Below are 20,466 nucleotides of genomic sequence, written 5' to 3' on the forward strand. Positions count from 1 at the left end.
ATATATATATATATATATAGCATAACAAATTTATTGATTAACAACTTCTCATTCGGTGTGCAATAAATTTGTTATACAAAGTATTTTCAAACAGGTTAATCATTTACTCACCCACGAAAAATATGAATCAACTACGTATGCATATACCAATACAAACAAATAATTTTTCAGATGATTAATTACTCACGAAAATCGAGGACACAAAGGTAATCAGTGCGATTTCAAATACACCGATTTAAGTATGTTACATAATAAATTAATCTTTACTATTTTGATTTCTACAAATCCTAACTTGGCTCTGATACCAATTGTTGGGTTTAAATAATAAATAACATGTAAAAATCAAAATTAATCATGAATTAAAGAAAGGTTTTGACATCATAATTGATTAGAAGATTAAACTTTAGATACCTTTGAGAATTTCTTAGTGTTCTTTGAGAGATTTGAAAAATTAGAGTGATTTACTCCCTTCTAAGAGTTGTCTGAATAAGGATTTTAAAACCCTTATATATACTAACAATAGGGGATGACTTCTCTACAAACAAGCATACCTAAGTTTCCCTTCCTATCATGGAAACTTAGATATTAATGGTTAAAATTAAATCGCACTGCATAAGTTGGAAAACCACAATTCAACAGTATAAAAACCATACCCCCAATTAGACCACCAAATTAAAAAGTACAACGTAATATATCAAGTATCAATAATCACATTGTAATCCTATTTTAAAAAAAGTAGTTCATAAGATCATAAAATAATTTTTATTATTTAAATATATATATATATATAAATTCGAACAAAACTAATTGTAATCAAACCATTACATGGGCAACCGATACAGCAAACTGCCATCCCCACACCGCATATTATTATTAGAAGAAAATCATCGTTGTGAAATATTATCATGTATATTTTAAGGTGAAGAAGTTTTACAATATTTCAAAAAAAAAATTGACACTTGACATATCCTGAAACTCTTCTTAAAACGTATGCATAAGTATTTATGAGAAGAACAATATGAGTAAGTTGCATGCTTTGCCGCCAATAGTCAACCAACTACCTGATGGCCTTCTTCACTATTGCACTTGAATTAGATAATTTTATTTGAATAAAAAAAAAAAAAAAAATTTCTTCACTATTGCAATATGAGTAAGTTGCATGCTTTGCCGCCAATAGTCAACCAACTACCTGATGGCCTTCTTCACTATTGCACTTGAATTAGATAATTTTATTTGAAAAAAAAAAAAAAAAAAAAAAAAAAAAAAAAAAAAAAAAAAACTAATTTTAGGGTGGCAATTTGTGTAATTTTGACAACTGCCCTTCCTTGCTATAGATTTCAGGTGCCCTTCCTTGCTATAGATTTCAGGAGAGATCAATATAATTTACCTTTTAATCTATGAGATTTTATATAAGCAAAGCCCATCACAATGAAAAAAGGAAAAAGATTACCTAATATAATAACTCTTGTATAATAAGATACAGATTTAAAAGGCAACCAAAACACCTATAACAAACCTATCAAAAACAACACCCAAGATTGATCTTACTTGAGTAAGATATCAAAAACAACGCCCAAGATTGATCTTACGTGAGTCGCAGTTCCAAAGTATCCAACTATTTTGGGAGAGCGAGACTAATTAAAACTCGGAAATTATTGACACCCTTATCATCCTAATCATGTCTGTGAGAGACACAATCCCAACAAGCAAACCTTGTTCGTCCACCACCCACACACGGTGCACGTGTTTACTTACAGCTTTGTCAATTACCTCGCCCAGCCATGATCCTGTGAAGCATGTCACAAGCTCTTTCGGCGAATTTCCTTGTTGATCCGAACCCGAACATAATGGGTTGGCTGACAGTTTCTCGGTGAACTCTAGAACACTTTGAGGTAACCCGGACTGCAGTTGAGGGAACCGGCATTCTCTCAAATCCGTCGACGAAAATGTCCCTACAAGCTTTCTACCATTGCCCTGCAAGTGTAGGTCAAGTGTGAGCTAGAATCACTAGGTGCAGTATTACTTGATATGAAAAAAATTACGAATAGCAGTAGTGTGTGATTCCAAATTCATCATTCACTCCATTGTCTAATAGATCTTTTAACAACGCAATGTAGTCAACTCCATTGGAGTTACCAAACAATGTGTTATAATTAGTATGTATGATGATCGATAATCAATTGTTAACCTGAAAAATGTTATTGTTTCAATTCAACTTAATTCCACAATCATAGCTGTGGATAATTTGTAAAATACCCCAACAATATATCCGGTTTCATGAAATATCTCAATATTAATCTCCAGAACCTCACAATTCATAACTAAAGTCATCAAATTTATTTAATAACTTGAGAGCAGCAATTTACATACAATAGTAATTAGGGAATGAGGAGTATGCAACCAAATGTTTGCATCCTATGTCTCAAAGCAGCTAAGAGTTATGAGCACTTATTCCATCAATGTGAGTACTCAAGAACCATTTGGAACCATTTACATCACAAATGTGGGTTCTACACGAACCCTAATTCTTGGAAAGATATCCTAATTTGGGCATTATCAAACTGGAAACAGAAATTGAAAAGACGCAGAGTAATGATGTACTGGAAACTAACACTGGCTAGTTTCGTGAATCAAGTGTGGAAAGAAAGAAATAACAGACTCGTCAATCAATAACAAATCATAACCTCCATATTAGGTGATGAATACAATGATCAATGCTATTCGATTGAGATGTTTTCTGTCAAGATATGCAACAGCTCACTTGCCAAAGAAATTGCAATAGAATGGAACCTATCATCCTCCTCCTTCGAACCTTCTCCTCAAATCACCACCAAAACCGGCTGTCACCATCACCACATCCACCCAACCCAGTGAACTGAAACTTTCATCTTGCTGATTATTCCACCCACGTCTATGCATAAGGTTTGATGTACTAGTTTTTTAGTGTTTGAATTGCATTGTACTCTTGATGATTATGGTATCCTTTTTGGGCCACTAATGTGGACAGTTTCACCATTTTTTTTTCTTTGCCCATCTCTTCTTTGTTTAATTGGACTTCCCCATGGGGAATGCCCATGTTTTTTATTGTAATTATCTTTTTGTTATACTATACCACTGAATTACCAGGAAAAAAAAAAAAAAAATTAATGAGTCGAGTTCAAGAGAGCATACATTTATCAGCTGACCATGTAAATCTTCTTCAACGCTGTTCGAAGATTCAACAATTGGAATTGCATTGAGTGAACCAGCCCTCATGCACTTAATGGCTTCAATGACACTGGTGCGATCGGTTACGGCAAAGATGGTATCACACAATGCTCCCAATTGTCTGACAGGGCGTGACATGACCCTATTAAGTTCAGATTGACAGTGATATTGCATCAAGAACCTCACGAGGTCCATTTGTGTGAGCATTTGATAGCTCGAAGCGGACTCCACAAGTTCAACTCCAGCTACATTTTCCACGTGGCTGTCTATTGGTACCAACACACGGTGGATTCCTTTGCTGAACACTTCCATACAATCAATGATGCTGACAATGCATGCACGTTAAATGAAAAGTCAACCGGTTAACAAATCAAAGCAAAAACGAAAATAAATAAATAAATCGATCAAAGCAAATGCTTTATGGACAAACGAATTGAGTTTAGACAAAAGAATATTTATTGAAATGAACAACATTGCTAGGTGTTAGAGAGGTCTTGTGGTCGGTGGATTGAGATAGAGGTGGTCTTGGACATATAATGGTCCGTCATGTACAGTATTATCAACTTAAACTTTTAGATTAGATGGCAAACCCTCGCTCAGAGTGGCCCCACATTGGATTTAGATAGAGGTGACCGGTCTTGGGACATATAAGGGTCCGTATACAATATTATCAACTACTTAAAGCTTTTAGATTCAATGGCAAACCCTCGCTCAGAGTGGCTTCACGTTGGATTCAGACAAAGGTGACCGATCTTGGACATATAAGGACAAATATAAAATATTATCAATAACTTAAACTTTTAGATTAGATAACAAACATTTTTCAAAGGGGGGCAGTCATTGATAAAATCTCTTAAAATATTGCTTAATTATAAATATTAACATGTGAATAGTACTTATGAAAGTAAATGCAATCTTACTGCAAGATATATATAATTGGTCGATAGCACCGGTATAATTGGTTAATATTACTGCTGATAAGATACTATCGATGCACTCACCGCACCACGAGTGCTATCCTCATATAATTATTTGAAGTCCTAGCTATATCCCTCTTCACACACAAAACACACATATAAACAAGTGAATATATATATAATCCCAAATTGTAATTAAATTAAGAAATTAGAGGCACGTAGCTTGCCTGGTATTAGGATTGAGCGTCCAGAGACTGAGACTCTCAAGGCAGTGACCTATAATGGAAGACACCGGAACCGACATTTTCTGATCGATATTGCTGAAATCATCATCGGCGATGTGGGACAAGACGTCGAGCATGGTGACCATCCCTATGTAGTGCTTCCTCACAGCACCCGTCTGCTTATCGGACTCCAAGATCATGGACCCACCAGCTCCGATCCAGTGGCCAGGCGGTGCAGCCACCGGCACCGCCACCACCTTGTTGGCCAGCAGGGCGTTCATGGTGTCGCCCAACGATGCAGTGTAGGGCGTCTCCACCAGCCTCCTCCTCTTATAATCATCCGACTTTCCCGCCAATACATCAATCACCTTCTTGTCCTTCAACATCATCATCTGCTGATTTTCGCTGCCGTTGCTGCTCATCTTACTTTAATTACCTCCTTCTTTAATATATATATATAGATATAGATGTATGTTATACTATAACCCAGCTACACGTAAGAATGTAAGTAAGAACTCTTATAAATGAGAGTACATGGATATGTGTTATGGTAGTACTATTGGTTTGGGGGATTGTTCTGCACTATCTATAGACTATATATATATTTATATACCCTATTAACACTAGACAAAATATATATATAATATATGTGTGTGTTTACATGAGCATGTACGTGTCAAGGGCAAGAGCTGCATGGCTGCATTATGATTGCAACGTGTTGGTATACATGTAAGAAGAGACCGGTGTCCGAGGATTGGGATAAGAATGCTACCAAGTGGGTCCGCTTCATGCTTAGTCATGACCTTTTTTTTTATTGAAAAGTGGTTTTTAATCAATTAAAGTAATTTGCGTGAACCAAAGTTTTCATGTGTACTTAAAATGTAAGAAAGTGGAATTCTCACTTCTTTATCTTTGATGAAAATGACTAACAAAAAATTGTATGTTAAGTAATTTCATTTTGACACTTTAATTCAAGTATTATTATTATATATTTTTTTTTTTACTAATATGATTTAGTGGTTGAGACATAAATCTTTGAAAATGCTGCAAACTAATGGTAATTTTTCTTTCTTAATTGTGGAATTATAAGAGTTAAAGTTCCTAAAACAAAAATAGTGTCTAAATTTTTTGTGAAAGTAGAATAAATATCACTTAATGCAATTAAATTAAATTATCTTTCATTTTATTTTATAATATTTTGAACTAATTTTTTTCTCCGAGAATCATGAACTCATTTTAATATTTATGAGTCAGGCTATCATGATGTTCATTTCATGACAATTGTGTCAATCCTCTTTTAAATTAATATATTTTAAGTTTAAAAAATAATGAACAACTACTTATATCATCAAATAGCAAATACTAAAATATTTTTATTATAATTTTTAGAAAAAAAAAAAAAAAAAACAAAAACAAAAACCGAGAGTAACTCTTTTAATATTAGTTATGTTATGATGTAATTACGAAAAACTCACGAATACTTGTTGCTCCTATCAACCTCATAACAGCATTAGTCGTAAAAAAAAATTTATGTTCACGCATGATTAGATATTTAAGTGATCAAATTTATACATTTTGCTTTGCCGTGACTATAAAGTAAATAAAAGATTTATAGTCACCAAATATAAAACTTAATTGCTAATAAATAATCATTTAAAGATATATTCTCTAACTACGATAAATTATTTTATAATTTGACAAATCCAACCTTGTGCCGAATAATTAAGATTGGGTTGGCTATGGTTCCAAAGGTTATCTGTGTCTTGTAGTCGTATTTATTTTTTCTTGAATAACTTTCATAAATTCCTTAACTAAGCTTTTATTAAAAACATCACACTTAATTTATTATAATAATTTAAGTATTAGTAATAAAACAATAATTTATGTACTCACATAAACCATGGAAGAATTTTTTGTTATGCAAAATAAGTATGGTTATAGGGGTTATTAAAGTGCAACAACTATGGCAGACAAAAAAATGATACATTAAAAGCTATCATCCGGTGTAATGGAGTTTATGCTTCCAACAGTGGTAAGATTGTCATAAAAAATTAAAGTTATGAATGAAGAATGTTATTTCTTTCCTTGTAAAAAAAAATAAATAAATAAAAAATTGATTTGTTCTTGAGAAGTATTGAAACTCCACTTATAAAGGGCAACCTCCTGGAGCTAGGGTTTGGTGTTAAAAGATGGATATAGCAGGCGAAAGAGGGGGCAATGGAGGTTAGGGTTTGCTGTTTAAAGATGGATGTGTTAGGTTTCTTTCGAATTCAAGTTGGGGTAATTTACTCCTCATAAATTACATCACAATTTTTAATTGAATAATTAATGATTGGACAAAATTATCATTTTATTCATCTTCTCTTTACATAATATCACTGCAAAGCAATTATGTTTATTTATTTATTTTTTTTTTGAAAGATAATTAGATCGAGTGACCGATCTCGGAGTGACCGATCTCGGAGGGCTCCGAGATCGGTCACTCGATCTAATAGATATGGCTTTTACTTTTCCAGATTTGAATTTTAGTTTTCAAATTCAAACTGAAAAATGAATCTTATACTCACATTCTTCAAGGATCCCATACTGAACAGATTTTCCATCCACATTCACAGTGAGCAAAATTAATAGATAGTAACATCCTTTATGTTCATAAACTCCACAGAAAACAACTAAAATGTTATTGAGGATACCAAAAGTGGCCTAGGCCGGGCACAATCCAAGTTATTAGGAACGGGTCGGGTAAGAGTAACTGAAATGAAACAAGTCCTCACTTAGCAGTTCAGAAGCCCGAAGTAAGACGAAAGGAAATGGGCCCAAAACGAAGGAAAGCTGACAAGGCCAGCCCATCACAAGAAAATCAGTTAGAGAGCTTCAAGAATGGTTGTAACCGTCTGTAAATAGACGAAAAAGAGAGGGAAAAGGGATCGAAAAATCTTTGAAATGTAAAATTACTCTTTCTAAATTGAGAGTGAAAATTTCTTGCATCTTCAGTGGCGCCGTCCGTGGGAAACGATGAAGATCGATTCGCGTTCGATCAAGATTGATTCGATCAAGACTGATTCGAGAAGGCGAAGCTTGATCTCTGGAAGTTGGATTCAGATCAGTAAGATCATGATTTGTCTTGCAGAGACCTGGTTCTAGTTAATCTTTGGGGATTGGAATCAGATCTGAAAAATCTTGATCTGTTTACCGAGATTAGGTCGGACGAGTTCATGGCAAGAATAGAATCAACCGATTATAGATCAGATCCGGTGGAAAGAGATTGGAATTCAGCTAGTTTGAGGCTAGATCTAGTGCGCTCGCATTAGCAGCGGTTAGATCCGATCAGGAATTCACTGTTGATGACTCTGCTCCGATCAGGAACGATGACAGGAGTTGAGAGTTCTAATCCACAGGAGAATGGCCAGCAGATGAAGCTTGATGAGTTGATGAGTATGATTGAAGATCTAAGAAGAGAGAATGCAGAATTGCGAGTTGGAATGGGCCTCAGGAAGCTCCGACGATTCCACGACCACCTCCAGTAGGGGAAAGAATTATGTAACCGGATGTTGCTCACCAAGGCGAGCAAGAAGGTAATAATCGCATGGATCTTCACCGCAAAAAGATCAGGCCAGGCAATTTACCGCCAAATGCTCGTCACGTGAAGGATCGAGAAGGATTTATTCATTTGGATCCGCAATGTGAGCGGATCAGGTGAGAGGAAACCATGCAATTCAATCCATATCAAGAAAGGCTTAGGCGAGAGGAAGCCAAGGAGTTTGGTCGCAACAAGGCTACACCGTCATGGCAAAGGGAGTTAACAGAGGAACGGTCTTACGATCCTCCTTATCGACCATCAATGGCCACATACGAATATAAAAGTTTGGACAGGGGGTCTGCTGAACAAAAGATATTTTCAAAGTATCCAAGGGAGAATGAAGCCCTCCGTTCATTAACAAGAACGGTTGCTTCACCATTTACTGATAAGATCCTGAATGCTCCGAATCCGAGGAAGTTTTACATGCCAGTTTTCATTCTGTTTGATGGAACGAGTGACCCGATCGATCACATTTACCATATTCAGTTGAAAATGGCTCTGAACATGGAGAATAATCCTTTGATGTGCAAGTGCTTTCCTACAAGTTTGACCGGGCCAACGCTCAATTGGTTCAAGAATTTGGCAAAAAGCTCAATCGCTAGCTTCCAAGACCTGTGCGACAAATTCATAAGCCAGTATTATGGGAACAAGCGCCCGACCAAAGATATCTCAAGTCTGTTCACAATGAAGCAGCACGAAGAGGAGTGTTTCCAAGCTTTCCTTACCAGGTTCAACCTCGTCAAGAACATGGTAATAGAATATCATCCATCCACGGCGGTTCAAGCATTCAAGCTAGCAATGAACCGAGGGACACCGTTCCACACAAATCTGGTGGTAAATATGCCGAAGGCCATGGACGAGCTAAACGAGAGAGCTAATAGTTTCGTGCGTTTTGAAGAAGAAGAAGCAGCTAATGTAAGGAAGACGTCGATTATCTCTACGGAGGAGAAGTCCAAAACCAAGATCCGGCAAAAACAAGCTCCACCACAGAGTCAGACCTCCAGGAAAGTGGAGAAGAGACCTAGAGAGGAGGAGTCGGTTACTCCACTTAAAGTCACTCTGGCAAGGTTATATCAGGAGAACAAAGATAAGTTTCGCTCTCCCCTACCAATTAGATAACCTCTCGAACAGAGAGATCAGTCTAAAATATTGTGCTTTCCAAAGTGATTTTGGTCATCAAACTAATGAATGCAGGAACTTAAGGAGGCAAGTGGAAATGCTGATAGCAAGAGGAGAGTTTGCAGGATATATTCAAGGATCGGCAGTGGAGCAGAACCGGCCAACAGAGCAAGTGAAGAGAAATCAAAAGCCGAGCTACCATAACGCCCAGCCTGTTCGGATAATAAATGCAATTCATGGCCAACCTGAGCCGACCGAGGAGTTAGAAGAATTACTTCGAACGCACCTCCGACAAGCGCAGATGAAGAGAAGGATAGGCAGCGTAAACGCTCTGCACCAGCAGAGCACATCAGTTCAGATAAAGTTCGCCAGAACGGATTTGCTGCATGCACAGATCCCTCATGAAGATCCCTTAGTCGTCCAGCTTAACAGTGGCAGAATGCTTGGTGCGAAGAGTTCTAATTGATCTAGGGAGTAGTGCGAACGTCATGCCAAGAATAACGTTTGACCGGCTCGAGATCAAGTCAGAAAAACTCAAACCCACCAGAAATCCACTATTAGGATTCGATGGGAAACGGGTAGAGCCCATTGGTATGGTAGAATTACCAGTACAAGCTGCTAAAAAAGTTCTGACAGAGAGCTTTGTGGTCGTTGAGATCCATCCATCTTATAATCTTTTGATGGAAAGAGGATGGATCCACAGGTCCAGGGTGTCCCATCAACTCTGCACCAGATGATGAGATGTCTAAGCTCGAATGGGAGCAAGGTGATTGACATCCATGGGGATCAGGTTGCAGCCAAGGAATGTTACTCTGTGACAATGAAAGTTGCTGGAAAGGGAAAAGCTCCAGCCTAATCTGACAATCCGAGATAGCAATTATAGGGACCTCCCCCAAAAACGATTTTTTTTAGGGGGGGGGGGAGGATAAGCCTTTGGTTCTAACCGAAGAGCCCCTCATTGATGTACAGATATATCATTATAAGCCAGACAGAACAACAAGGGTAAGGTCGGGGCTTGCAGAGGGGAAAAAACAGCAGTTAATTGATTTCTTGTCTCAGAACACAGATGTGTTTGCTTGGAGCCATTCAGATATGTCAGGAATCAGTCCCTCCGTGTCTTGTCATTCCCTCAATGTAGACCTGAACACCAAGCCTGTAAGACAGAAGCAGAGGAGGTTCGCCCCAGAACGCAATCTAATCATAGCTGATGAGATTGATCGATTGCTAGATGCAGGGTTCATCAGAGAAGTTCGGTACCTGATTTAGCTCTCAAATGTAGTCGTTGTGCAGAAGAAGAATGGGAAATGGAGAGTCTGTATTGACTTCACCAATTTAAACAAAGCATGCCCGAAGGATAGCTTCCCGTTGCCAAAGATTGATCAAATGGTGGATGTCACCACTGGGTACGAACGATTAACCTTCCTAGATGCTTATTCAGGCTACAACCAAATCCATATGGACCCGAACGATGAAGAGAAAACTTCTTTTGTCACCGAACGAGGAATCTACTGCTACAAAGTCATGCTGTTCAGATTAAAGAATGCTGGAGCTACTTATCAAAGGCTGGTCAGCAAGATTTTTAAGGTCAGCAAGATTTTTAAAAATCAAATGGGAAAAATTATAGAGGCCTATTTTGATGACATGGTGGTAAAGAGTAAGAAAAAGGATGATCACCTATAACACTTGCAACATGTATTCGGGGTGTTGAGGAAGTATGGAATGAAGCTTAATCCAACCAAGTGCTCGTTCGGTGTGAGTTATGGGTAGTTCCTGGAACTTGTGGTCAATAACAGAGAAGTTGAAGTTAGAATAGCCCAAGCAGAAGCTCTGATAAAAAATGCAGAACCAAGAACAATTAAAGAAGTGCAAGCACTCATAGGTCGAATAGCCGCACTGAGTCGATTCATTTCTAAGCTGTCAGACGCTACAAACCGTTTTTCGATACAATAAGAGGCCATGGAAGGCAGGCCTGGGGGGATGAGCAACGACAGGCACTAACCAACATGAAAGAATATATGCGGAACCCTACAGTCTTATCTGCCCCCGAGTTAGGTGAAAAGCTTTTTATGTAACTTAATGTGTTCAGCATTGCAACGAGTGTCGTTCTAGTGCGTTGTGGAAGGTAAGCAGTTCCCAGTGTTCTATGTTAGCAAAACAATGGCCGAGTTGGAAAAAAGGTATTAAAAGGCCGAACAAGTGATCCTATCATTGGTAAATGCAAAAAGGAAACTCGGGCATTCTTTTGAATCCCATCCTATCGTCGTTCTGACCACCTTTCCTATAAGGATGATCCTGCATAAGCCAGATCTGTCAAGAAGAATGACAAAGTGGGCCATAAAGTTGAGCTCATTTGACATAATGTACAAACCCAGAATAACCATCAAATGACAAGTGGTGGCTGATTTCCTGCTGGAATGTGATGTAAAAGACATAGAAGAAGATCTTGGAGGTTCCTCATGGAAGCTCTTCGTAGATGGCTCTTCAAATCAAATAGGGGCAGGAATTGGGATCAAACTGCAAACGCCAGAGGGCACCACGCTGAGTCAAGCGGTCAGACTTGAGTTCAACGCAACCAATATAATGAGGCTGAATACGAAGCATTGATGGCTGGACTGAAGTTGGCTAAAGAATTGAAGGTCAAAAGTTTCGTTGCTTTTAGCGATTCACAGCTGATCATTCGACAAGTGACTGGGGAATATGGAACCAAAGACGAGACAATGGAGGCATACCGCTCCGCCGTTTTGCGCGAAGCAAAAGACTTCGATCAAATTAAATTCATCCAATTGTCGAGGGAATACAATGAAGATGTCGATCGATTGGCTTGTAGTGCATCAGGTTATAGAGAAACATTGGCTAGGGTTATACCAGTTGATGTGTTATGTCAGCCATCCATCTTTGAAGAACCGTCCGATTCAGATCCTTGGCAAGTTAATGTCATACCATATGAGCCAAGCTGGATTAACCCAATCATGACTTTCATACGGGATGGTGTGTTGCCCGATCGGAAGGATGAGGCAAGGAAAATCAGATCAAATGCTGCAAAGTATGCTATTGTACACAATCAGTTGTATAGAAGGTCTTTCTCCGGACCGTACTTGAAATGTGTTACCCTCACAGAAGCTAGGCAGATCTTGCGAACTATCCACGAGGGTGTGTGTGGCAATCATTCAGAAGGAAGATCTCTAGCGCACAAAGTGATGACACGGATATTTTTGGCCGAACATGTCGCGAAATGCGAAAGAATTCTCTAGAAGATGCGATAAATGCCAAAGGTTCGGACCATTGATGCACCAACCACCTGAAGACTTGAACGTAATGGCCAAACCATAGCCTTTCGCGCAATGGAGGATGAATGTGGTTGGCCCTCTGCCGACCACGAGGTCACAGAATAAATACGTTCTGCTAGTAACATATTACTTAAACAAATGAGTGGAGGCAAAGCCATATCCTAGTGTGACCCAAACTCAAGTAAGACGTTTCATCTGGAGTAATATCATTTGTCGTTTTGGCGTGCCAAGATCGATTGGTATGGACAACGGGACTAATCTCGACAGTAAGCAAGTGAGGGATTTGCTGGAGGAATATGGAATCAACTAAAAGTTAGCAGCAGTCAGCCATCCGCAGACAAACGGTCAAGCTGAGACCACGAACAGAACAATCTTTGCTTGTATTAAGAAGAAGCTTGAAGAAGAAAAAGGAAAATGGTTGGACGAGCTTCCAAACGTCATGTGGGCTTATAGAATAACCCCGAGACGACCGACCAGAGAAAGCCCATTAGCTATGGCATACGGCACCGAGGCAGTAATACCGATCGAGCACTTAGTTCCAACTGTTCGAAGTTTAGCGTAGAATCAAGAGCAGAACGATAGCATGTTGAAATTCAACCTCGATTTGCTGGAAGAGAAAAGAGATGCAGTGGCATTCTAGCCGAGCGCCAAGCATTTAGCCAAGTAAGGGACAAATGGCACTATGAGCCGAACGCCTAACACTTGCGCAGAAATAAAAGCCAAGTGGCAAGTGACAAATGGCATTCTAGCCGAGCGCCAAGCACTTAGCCAAGTAAGTGGCAAATGGCACTATGAACTGAACGCCAAACACTTGTGCGAATAGAAAAGTTAAAATGGCAAGTGACATTCTAGCTGAGCGCCAAGCACTTAGCTAAGTAAGTGACAAATGGCACTATGAGCCGAACGCCAAACACTTGCGCAGAAATAAAAGCCAAGTGGCAAGTGGCATTTTAGCCGAGCACCAGACACTTAGCCAAATAAGTGACAAATAGTACTACGAGCCAAACGTTAAACACTTATGCAAACAGAAAAGTTAAAGTGGCAAGTGTCATTCTAGTCGAGCGCCAAGCACTTAGCTAAGTAAGTGGCAAATGGCACTACGAGCCGAACGCCAAACACTTGCACAAAATGAAAACCAAATAGAAAGTTAAACTACTTCAAAGTACAGGTTGGAATGTGGGAGCTTTACAAAACAGAGTTGTCATTTCATTTCATTCATCATAGAAGAGTTCTTGAAGTGCATGAAGTGACATTGAAATAAAGGGGAAATAACTACAAAAGTTAGTAGAACGTTATTCTGCAGTATTCTCCCCCCTATGGCAGATCCATTGCTTGCCCCAGCATCACCAGTTGGCTCACTGTTCCTCTCTCCATCATTGGCAGCTTCACCATCTCTGGAGGGAGAGTCAAGATAGATGATCTCCTCAGTTGGTAAAGCCCTGTCAGAGGCAACGGATGTAGAAGGAATGATGGTGGTGATGGGAGGAACACTCAGAGGCCAAACTGGAGGGATGACCCCTGAAGCTGCAATCTCATTGCACTCAATAAATATATTCTCAGCAGCAACAGGGGAGGGGTCCTTGCAAACGTTTGGCGAGTCAATGTCCAAGGAGGCATCTAACTCGTCTGGACCTGCACAAGAGCTGGATTCACCCTCGGGAGGAAAACGGTCAACAAAACCATCTCTATATCCCTCAGCATACCTCAGAGCCCCAATCCGAGTGAAACGAGCGTGAAGAGCTTTCATGCCACCATCAACTCTGCCTATGACATTCAGCAAAGCAGTGCGTTCATTTAAGAACTTCTCTTCAAAATTGGAATGGGTCAAACGTTTAGCAATTAGAGTACGCTGAAGGTCCCCCTTTTCAACTCTCAGAGCATCTTTCTAGGTCTGAAGGAAATTTTTCTCAGTCTTCAGAACGTCCATCTCATCCTGGAGAAAATCTCGTTCGTCCTTTAGGGCATTCCTTTTAACCCTCAGAGCATCCATCTCCTTCTCTGACTCATTCAACTTAACCAACAGCTCTATGTTTTTGGCTTCGCTTATCCTTTCTGATTCAACAGATCTTTTGAGGCCAATACAGAGGGATTTGATCTTCTTGTTCGCAGTTTCGATACTCTTCTTGAACGTGAACATCCCAAATAAAGTCTGCACAAAGACACAAGTGTTCTGGTTAATACGTGCGTCAAATAGCTTTTTAAATAATAATAATTTACCTCAACAGCAGCTGCAAGGAAACAGGTGTACATTTCATCGAAAGTCATTTTGTTCTGAACCTCAATGTCCCTTGGAGTCCAAAGGCCTTTGTAAAAAGCAAATGAAGTGACTGGGTCCTTAAATAGAGAGTCAATGGGGGCAATAACTGATCCATCCTCACAACTGAACAAGGGACGTCATGGAGTCATTGTTGGTGAAGAGCCGAAGGTTCTGGCTGATTCACCCTCTGGAATGGATAGTTGAGGAGAAGGAATAGAATTGGTGACCCTGAAAGAAGTTCGAGCTCTTCGGGCTGGAAGGAGGTCATTCTGATCAAAACCACCCTCAGGCATGGGTCTTTTTTCCCATCCTTTTTTCTGAAATGCTGGCTTGGGCGGGGGAAGATCGTTCAACACATCCTTCTGGTCTTGGTTCCAAGGAGCTAACCAATTACCTAAGAAATAGAAAGGCAAGTCTCGGAGAGATGCCTTTTGTAAGCCGCTGATCTTAACGACCCAATCACGAATATCACGGTCTTCGAAAACAAGAAACTTGGAAGTCCTGTCTTCTTGTGTCCGGTTGAGATAGTCATAAAGGATGGTTGTAAGGCCATAGAAGATCCCTCAACGTTCTGAGCACTATGTGGGGTAGCTTTAGTCAAGGTGTCAAAGGGTTCGTCGTTCGGCACGACAGATTGAACCCTAACCGAGGAGGATGCAGAGGCCCAACGATCAGACGCTCAGTGGTCTGGGCCATAGCCGGGACGATTAAGGTGGCCACAGTGGTGGCTGGTGCAGCTGAAGGAGTGGGTGCAGAACGCTTCCTCCTGCTGAAAGAAGGAATTTGGATACTCTCCATAGTAGATTCAAGGACGGATATGTCAGAGAGATTGTCAAAGGTGAGCAGATCAGTGGCAGAAGGGATGTTGTTCAGGACTCTCTCTTTCAGAATATCAAGCCTGCCCTGCAAACACTGTAAACCAATTCATCATGATTTATTTAAAGGCATTTGCAAAGAAAAGTACAAAAACGAGGAAGGCAAGTTTCACAGTGGCAGTCTGTCGGATTCTCTTAAATTTCTTGTGTTGAGGGACAAAGCACTCTCCAAAAGGGGTCGGGATAAGGAAGGTCTGAGCGAATGGAATTCGCCAATTTCCACTGACCCCAATTAGATTTTTCCTCCAACCCTTTTCAGATGAGAGCTTGTCCGTACAGATAGATCGCGTCTCGATGGGAAAGAAGTGAAAATATATCTCATTGGTTTTGATTTTGGTAATTCAGTAGCAAAAGAGAAGGTCTATGATATCTAAGTCAAGACCCCTATCATGATTCAAAATCAAAAGGACCGATATTGTCCCAAGGAAGTTAAGGTTAACCTGAAGAGGGGAAAAAGCTATAATTTATTGAAGACATAACAAAAGAACGGGTGTAAAGGGAATCTAATTACATTCAAGTGAAGAACAGAGAAGAAAACCTCCCCTAGAAGGAGAACCTCACCAGAGCTCTCGTCCAGATTCATGGGGTAGACCCTAAGGGAGACATCGTTAGGAATGTTGTTCCTCGAGTGAAAGGCCTCTAGGTCACGAGCCATAACAAGGGCGGAAAAGTTTTTAGATTTTAAACTTTCTTTTTTGTTGAAGAAAAACAGTAAAGGGTTAGAATTAACCTTGGGAAGGGAGTTTGCAAAGTACCCCGTAAGAAAGCGAAAGTCAGAGAATTGTAAAGGGAAAGCTAGCCGAAAGACACTGGTAGGTGACAGAGATAATTGAAGAAGATGACACTTGAGGATGGAGGTGAGAAAGGTTGCAGAAAGACGAAAGGTAAGAAGTTGGGATTTTTTTAAGTGGAAAAGATTCAATACCAAAAGGACTACGGCAATAATGGTGTAACGGATCTCAAAGCGTGGGTCTCTGAGCCAACCGTTCGCTTCCCCATATCACCGCCTCGAGCCGTCATGTCATGATTATGTCCTTTCAATAATCTCTCTCTAATTAATTAGGGAGAGATTATAGGGGCAGATGAGGATACCAAAAGTGGCCTGGGCTAGGCACGATCTAGGTTATTAGGAACGGGTCGGGTAAGAGCAACTGAAATGAAACAAGTCCTCACTGAGCAGGCCCAGGACCTGGAGATCAGTTCAGAAGCCTGAAGTAAGACGAAAGGAAATGGGCCCAAAACGAAGGAAAGCTGACAAGGCCAGCCCATCACAAGAAAATCAGTTAGAGAGCTTCGAGAATAGTTGTAACCGTCTACAAATAGACAGAAAAGAGAGGGAAAAGGGATCGAAAAATCTTTAAAGTATAGAATTACTCTTTCTAAATTGAGAGTGAAAATTTCTTGCATCTTCATTTATAATGGTAATTAATTTATTATATAGATACAAGAAAAGAGAAAATCATATGGCAAGTGAACCAACAATTCCAAACTTCACTTAACATGTGAACAAAGTTGAATAGGGTTTCTTAGATCAATGAATGGTTAAGGACCACCCTGTGTTAATCCCCTATCAAAGACCACATATTCAAGTATGTTGTGTTCTGAATGCAGTATGAAGGTTAACAAGTTTAATTCAAATTATAAAGACTGATGGATTTGAATATCACCGAAAGTTTGAGAGAGCGAGCGAACTAGCCACTTGCACAAAACCAAAATGTTGGAAAGAGAACCAATTGATTTATAATTAAACGATTAAAAAGAAAATTTCCAGATACAAGAAAAGAAAAATACGTCAAGCTCATGAAGGAAATTCCAGAAGTCCTAACAAATTGAAACATATTTTGATCCATGATTGAAAAGTTGGAGAGGCATAATTCCCTCAGTTAGCCCTAATTCCTATTCTCCTCCCACCTATGTCTCATCTTCATTCATATCAAAAGGTTTTTTTTTTTTTTTTTTTTAACATTTCTCATCATTATACTTGTGGAGGGAAAATCCCCCAAGTCTTAACCACAAAATGACAATATTCTCTATCATCTCAGTTTCTGCCACCCTTAACAACTGTGAATTCTACAAGCTAAAATACCTAAAGTTTCACAGCTCCCTCAAAATTAAAACGGGGAAAATTTGTGAGGCATTTTCACTCGGTTATTAGCAGAAGGCACAGACAACTATAGTTACCTTGATGGTTGATCTGAACCAGCTGCAGCAGGGGTGGTACTAGGCCCTGCGCCGTTTTCAAGTGGTGGCACATTACCCCACTTTCCCTCTGATTCCAAGGGTTCAAAAACTTGAACTCCACCATCAGTAAGTCCCAAGGCGAACTGATTGTTTTCAGATGGATGAGCAGCAATGACGAGTGGATACACCCTTGAGCTGTCAAATATAATCAGGCAATTAGAGACGGACGTGTAAAATATCAGATTTCATTACCTTATCAGCAATAATAACACTTACCTGGGATTAGAAGGTAAGTAAGAAGTGGGGTTAATTCGGCATCTCAGTCTCAATGTTGCAGCAGTTAGGACGCACACACTCCCATCTTCAAAGCTTGCATAGATTGATTGACCGTCACACGAATAGGTAGCATCTGTGATTGAACCGGTTGACTCTCTAGGAAGCCACTGTCACAAACCACATTTTTTAACAGACTGAATTATGAATACAAAAACAATCCTAGGCTATTATTGGAACATGAAATTTTCACCCCCCCCCAAATACAACCAGGTCTTCTTCTGAAACAAGAAAACAGTTATTCAAGCATGCAAGGATATTCAATATGAACATGGTGATAATCAAGCAGATACAGACTAAATAAACAAGCATTTTTAAATTTAGTACATCAACTATGAAGTACAAAATCCATGAGCATTCTTCACAATATGAGCATAGGTTTATAATCTCAACACATTGTAAATATGAGCATAGGTTCCCCCCCCCCAAATACAACCAGGTCTTCTTCTGAAACAAGAAAACAGTTATTCAAGCATGCAAGGATATTCAATATGAACATGGTGATAATCAAGCAGATACAGACTAAATAAACAAGCATTTTTAAATTTAGTACATCAACTATGAAGTACAAAATCCATGAGCATTCTTCACAATATGAGCATAGGTTTATAATCTCAACACATTGTAAATAAGTAATGCCACACAAACCTGCTTAAGGCATTCTAGCTTCGGTGCCTCATATATAGCTATCTGAGTGTCATGGACAACCAGAACATGAACCTGATCCTGATGAAATTGAACACGGGTCTGTGCAAGAGGTGCTAAAGCTCGGCCACTTGGAATCTGCAAGAATTTATTAGCTTGTTTCTCCCATCCATCTGTGCTCCAAACACAAATCTGGAAACAAAAGCACAAAATCAAAATGCATATGCATATAAATAATGGGGGAACAATAACCATACAATTTTGAAGTGCTATATTACTGGTAAACCACTCTGCCTTTCAGATAAAACGAGACAAGCAAAATGGGGTAAACATCTTACGTGAAAGTGGAATGAATGCAATCAATTTACATGAGTCAGACCATTTATGAAATGTAACTAGAGTACTAGACACATCGACACATCAGCTTGTCTTAACTAAATTTCCCAGAAGTTTTCTGGTGACATTCGTACTGCTGGAGTTGTAATTTCATGTTATACAAATTCTTCATAGCTATTTAGAAGGCTACTGCGTCCACCAGTTATACCGAAAGAGCAACCCCTCCCCAAGGACACATGTTATAAACATGCACGTATAATTAAGACCACACACACACACTACATGTGTGTGTCTGTGCCCGTGCGTGTGTGTTTGTGTTGGTGTATAGAGACGATCTGATTTATTCCCCTTTTCAAAGCCATGGACAGCATACCTGAGCATCAGCTCCTGATGATACAAGAACATTCAAAACATTAGAAAATGCAAGGCCAGTTACTCTCTTCTGATGACCTTTTAGCTTGCTCTTGACCTGTGCACATGACATCAAAATTTTCAATCATAACAACAAAGATGTAGCTGTGAACATATCTGAGCTGCACTATTTAGATCATAGTTCAGGCTAAAGACCTCATCCACCCGAACATTGTAGATTTGTATTGAAGAGTCCTCCATGCCAATAGCGATAATGTTATTGTCTTGTGGATGGAAGGCAAGGAATGTTGCTGCAGGCGGTGGGGGCATGAATGTTGTCATTGTCTGAAAAAGGGATGAGTACAAGAATTTCTTTATGTGAAAAAATATGTACACGGAATATAACTAGAAAACAGAATAGCAGTATGCCAAGAAGATGAACCCAATGTAAGGCAGAAGCATGTAGGATACGCTCTTACCTTGAATGTCATCATATTAAATAAGGAAATTTTCCCTCCTGATGCTGACATGACATAAGAATCATTCTTTGAAAGTGCAAAACAGGGAACAGCATCTTCAAGGTTTGTCTCACTGATATCATTGGTCATCAATATTCCACTAGAAGGTTGCCATAATTGAGGAGGCACACTAGCTGTTGCCTACAAGAGGCACAACACTTGTTAAGAAAGGCTCACTGATAATAAAAGAGTTTAGAAAAAGTGATACCATAGAAACATAAATATCAATACCTTTCCCGTCGAGTTTTTCTCATTCCTCTGCCATTTCCAGAGTTTGTGAACAGCATTATATGCTAATGCCAATATGGCACCTCCCGAATTAGTATAAATCAACCTAATAATCTATAATAGAAAATGAAAATGATCAGCAACTTACTTATCAAAAAAACAAAATGTTCAGCAACTTGGAGATACAGCAAAGACCTAGAACATAACCGAGACTATGACTGTAGAGGACAATTTTTCTCCGGACATACAGGCAGAAGGGGAGAATTCTGCCACAGCTGGTCAAAGGGACAACTCTAAGCTTTAAAGAAATAACAATATGCAGCTGTAGGACCTTATCGCACAAAACAAATTAGGGTTAAATGCAGAAAACACCCCTAAAGTATACTCTGCATAGCACTTTCACCCCCT

At 39.4% G+C, this 20,466-nt stretch overlaps 1 protein-coding gene across 5 annotated transcripts in view; it reads right to left on the reverse strand.

Moving 5' to 3' along the window:
- Positions 1-1,429: 1,429 nt before the first annotated feature.
- LOC132285315 (topless-related protein 4-like) overlaps positions 1,430-20,466 on the reverse strand; it is a 28,558-nt gene continuing 9,521 nt past the window's right edge. For 2 of the 5 annotated variants that reach the window (XM_059787483.1, XM_059787482.1), the window contains 9 exons: positions 20,062-20,172; positions 19,792-19,971; positions 19,529-19,657; positions 19,335-19,430; positions 18,629-18,817; positions 17,924-18,090; positions 17,648-17,842; positions 3,172-3,532; positions 1,430-1,974 (listed from right to left, as the gene is read on the reverse strand). In XM_059787483.1, the coding sequence (XP_059643466.1) occupies positions 1,639-1,974; positions 3,172-3,532; positions 17,648-17,842; positions 17,924-18,090; positions 18,629-18,817; positions 19,335-19,430; positions 19,529-19,657; positions 19,792-19,971; positions 20,062-20,172 (1,764 nt within the window). In that variant the 3' untranslated portion in view covers positions 1,430-1,638. Of the gene's footprint in view, positions 1,975-3,171; positions 3,533-4,351; positions 5,402-13,511; positions 14,484-15,365; positions 15,504-17,647; positions 17,843-17,923; positions 18,091-18,628; positions 18,818-19,334; positions 19,431-19,528; positions 19,658-19,791; positions 19,972-20,061; positions 20,173-20,466 lie in introns of those variants that run through there. The other 3 variants (XM_059787484.1, XM_059787485.1, XM_059787486.1) reach the window with 3 other exon arrangements.

This window comes from Cornus florida, unplaced genomic scaffold, assembly GCF_030987335.1.
Source record: "Cornus florida cultivar Cherokee Brave unplaced genomic scaffold, ASM3098733v1 CherokeeBrave_3.0.0_Hap2_Chr11, whole genome shotgun sequence".
Classification (NCBI taxonomy): Eukaryota; Viridiplantae; Streptophyta; class Magnoliopsida; order Cornales; family Cornaceae; genus Cornus; species Cornus florida.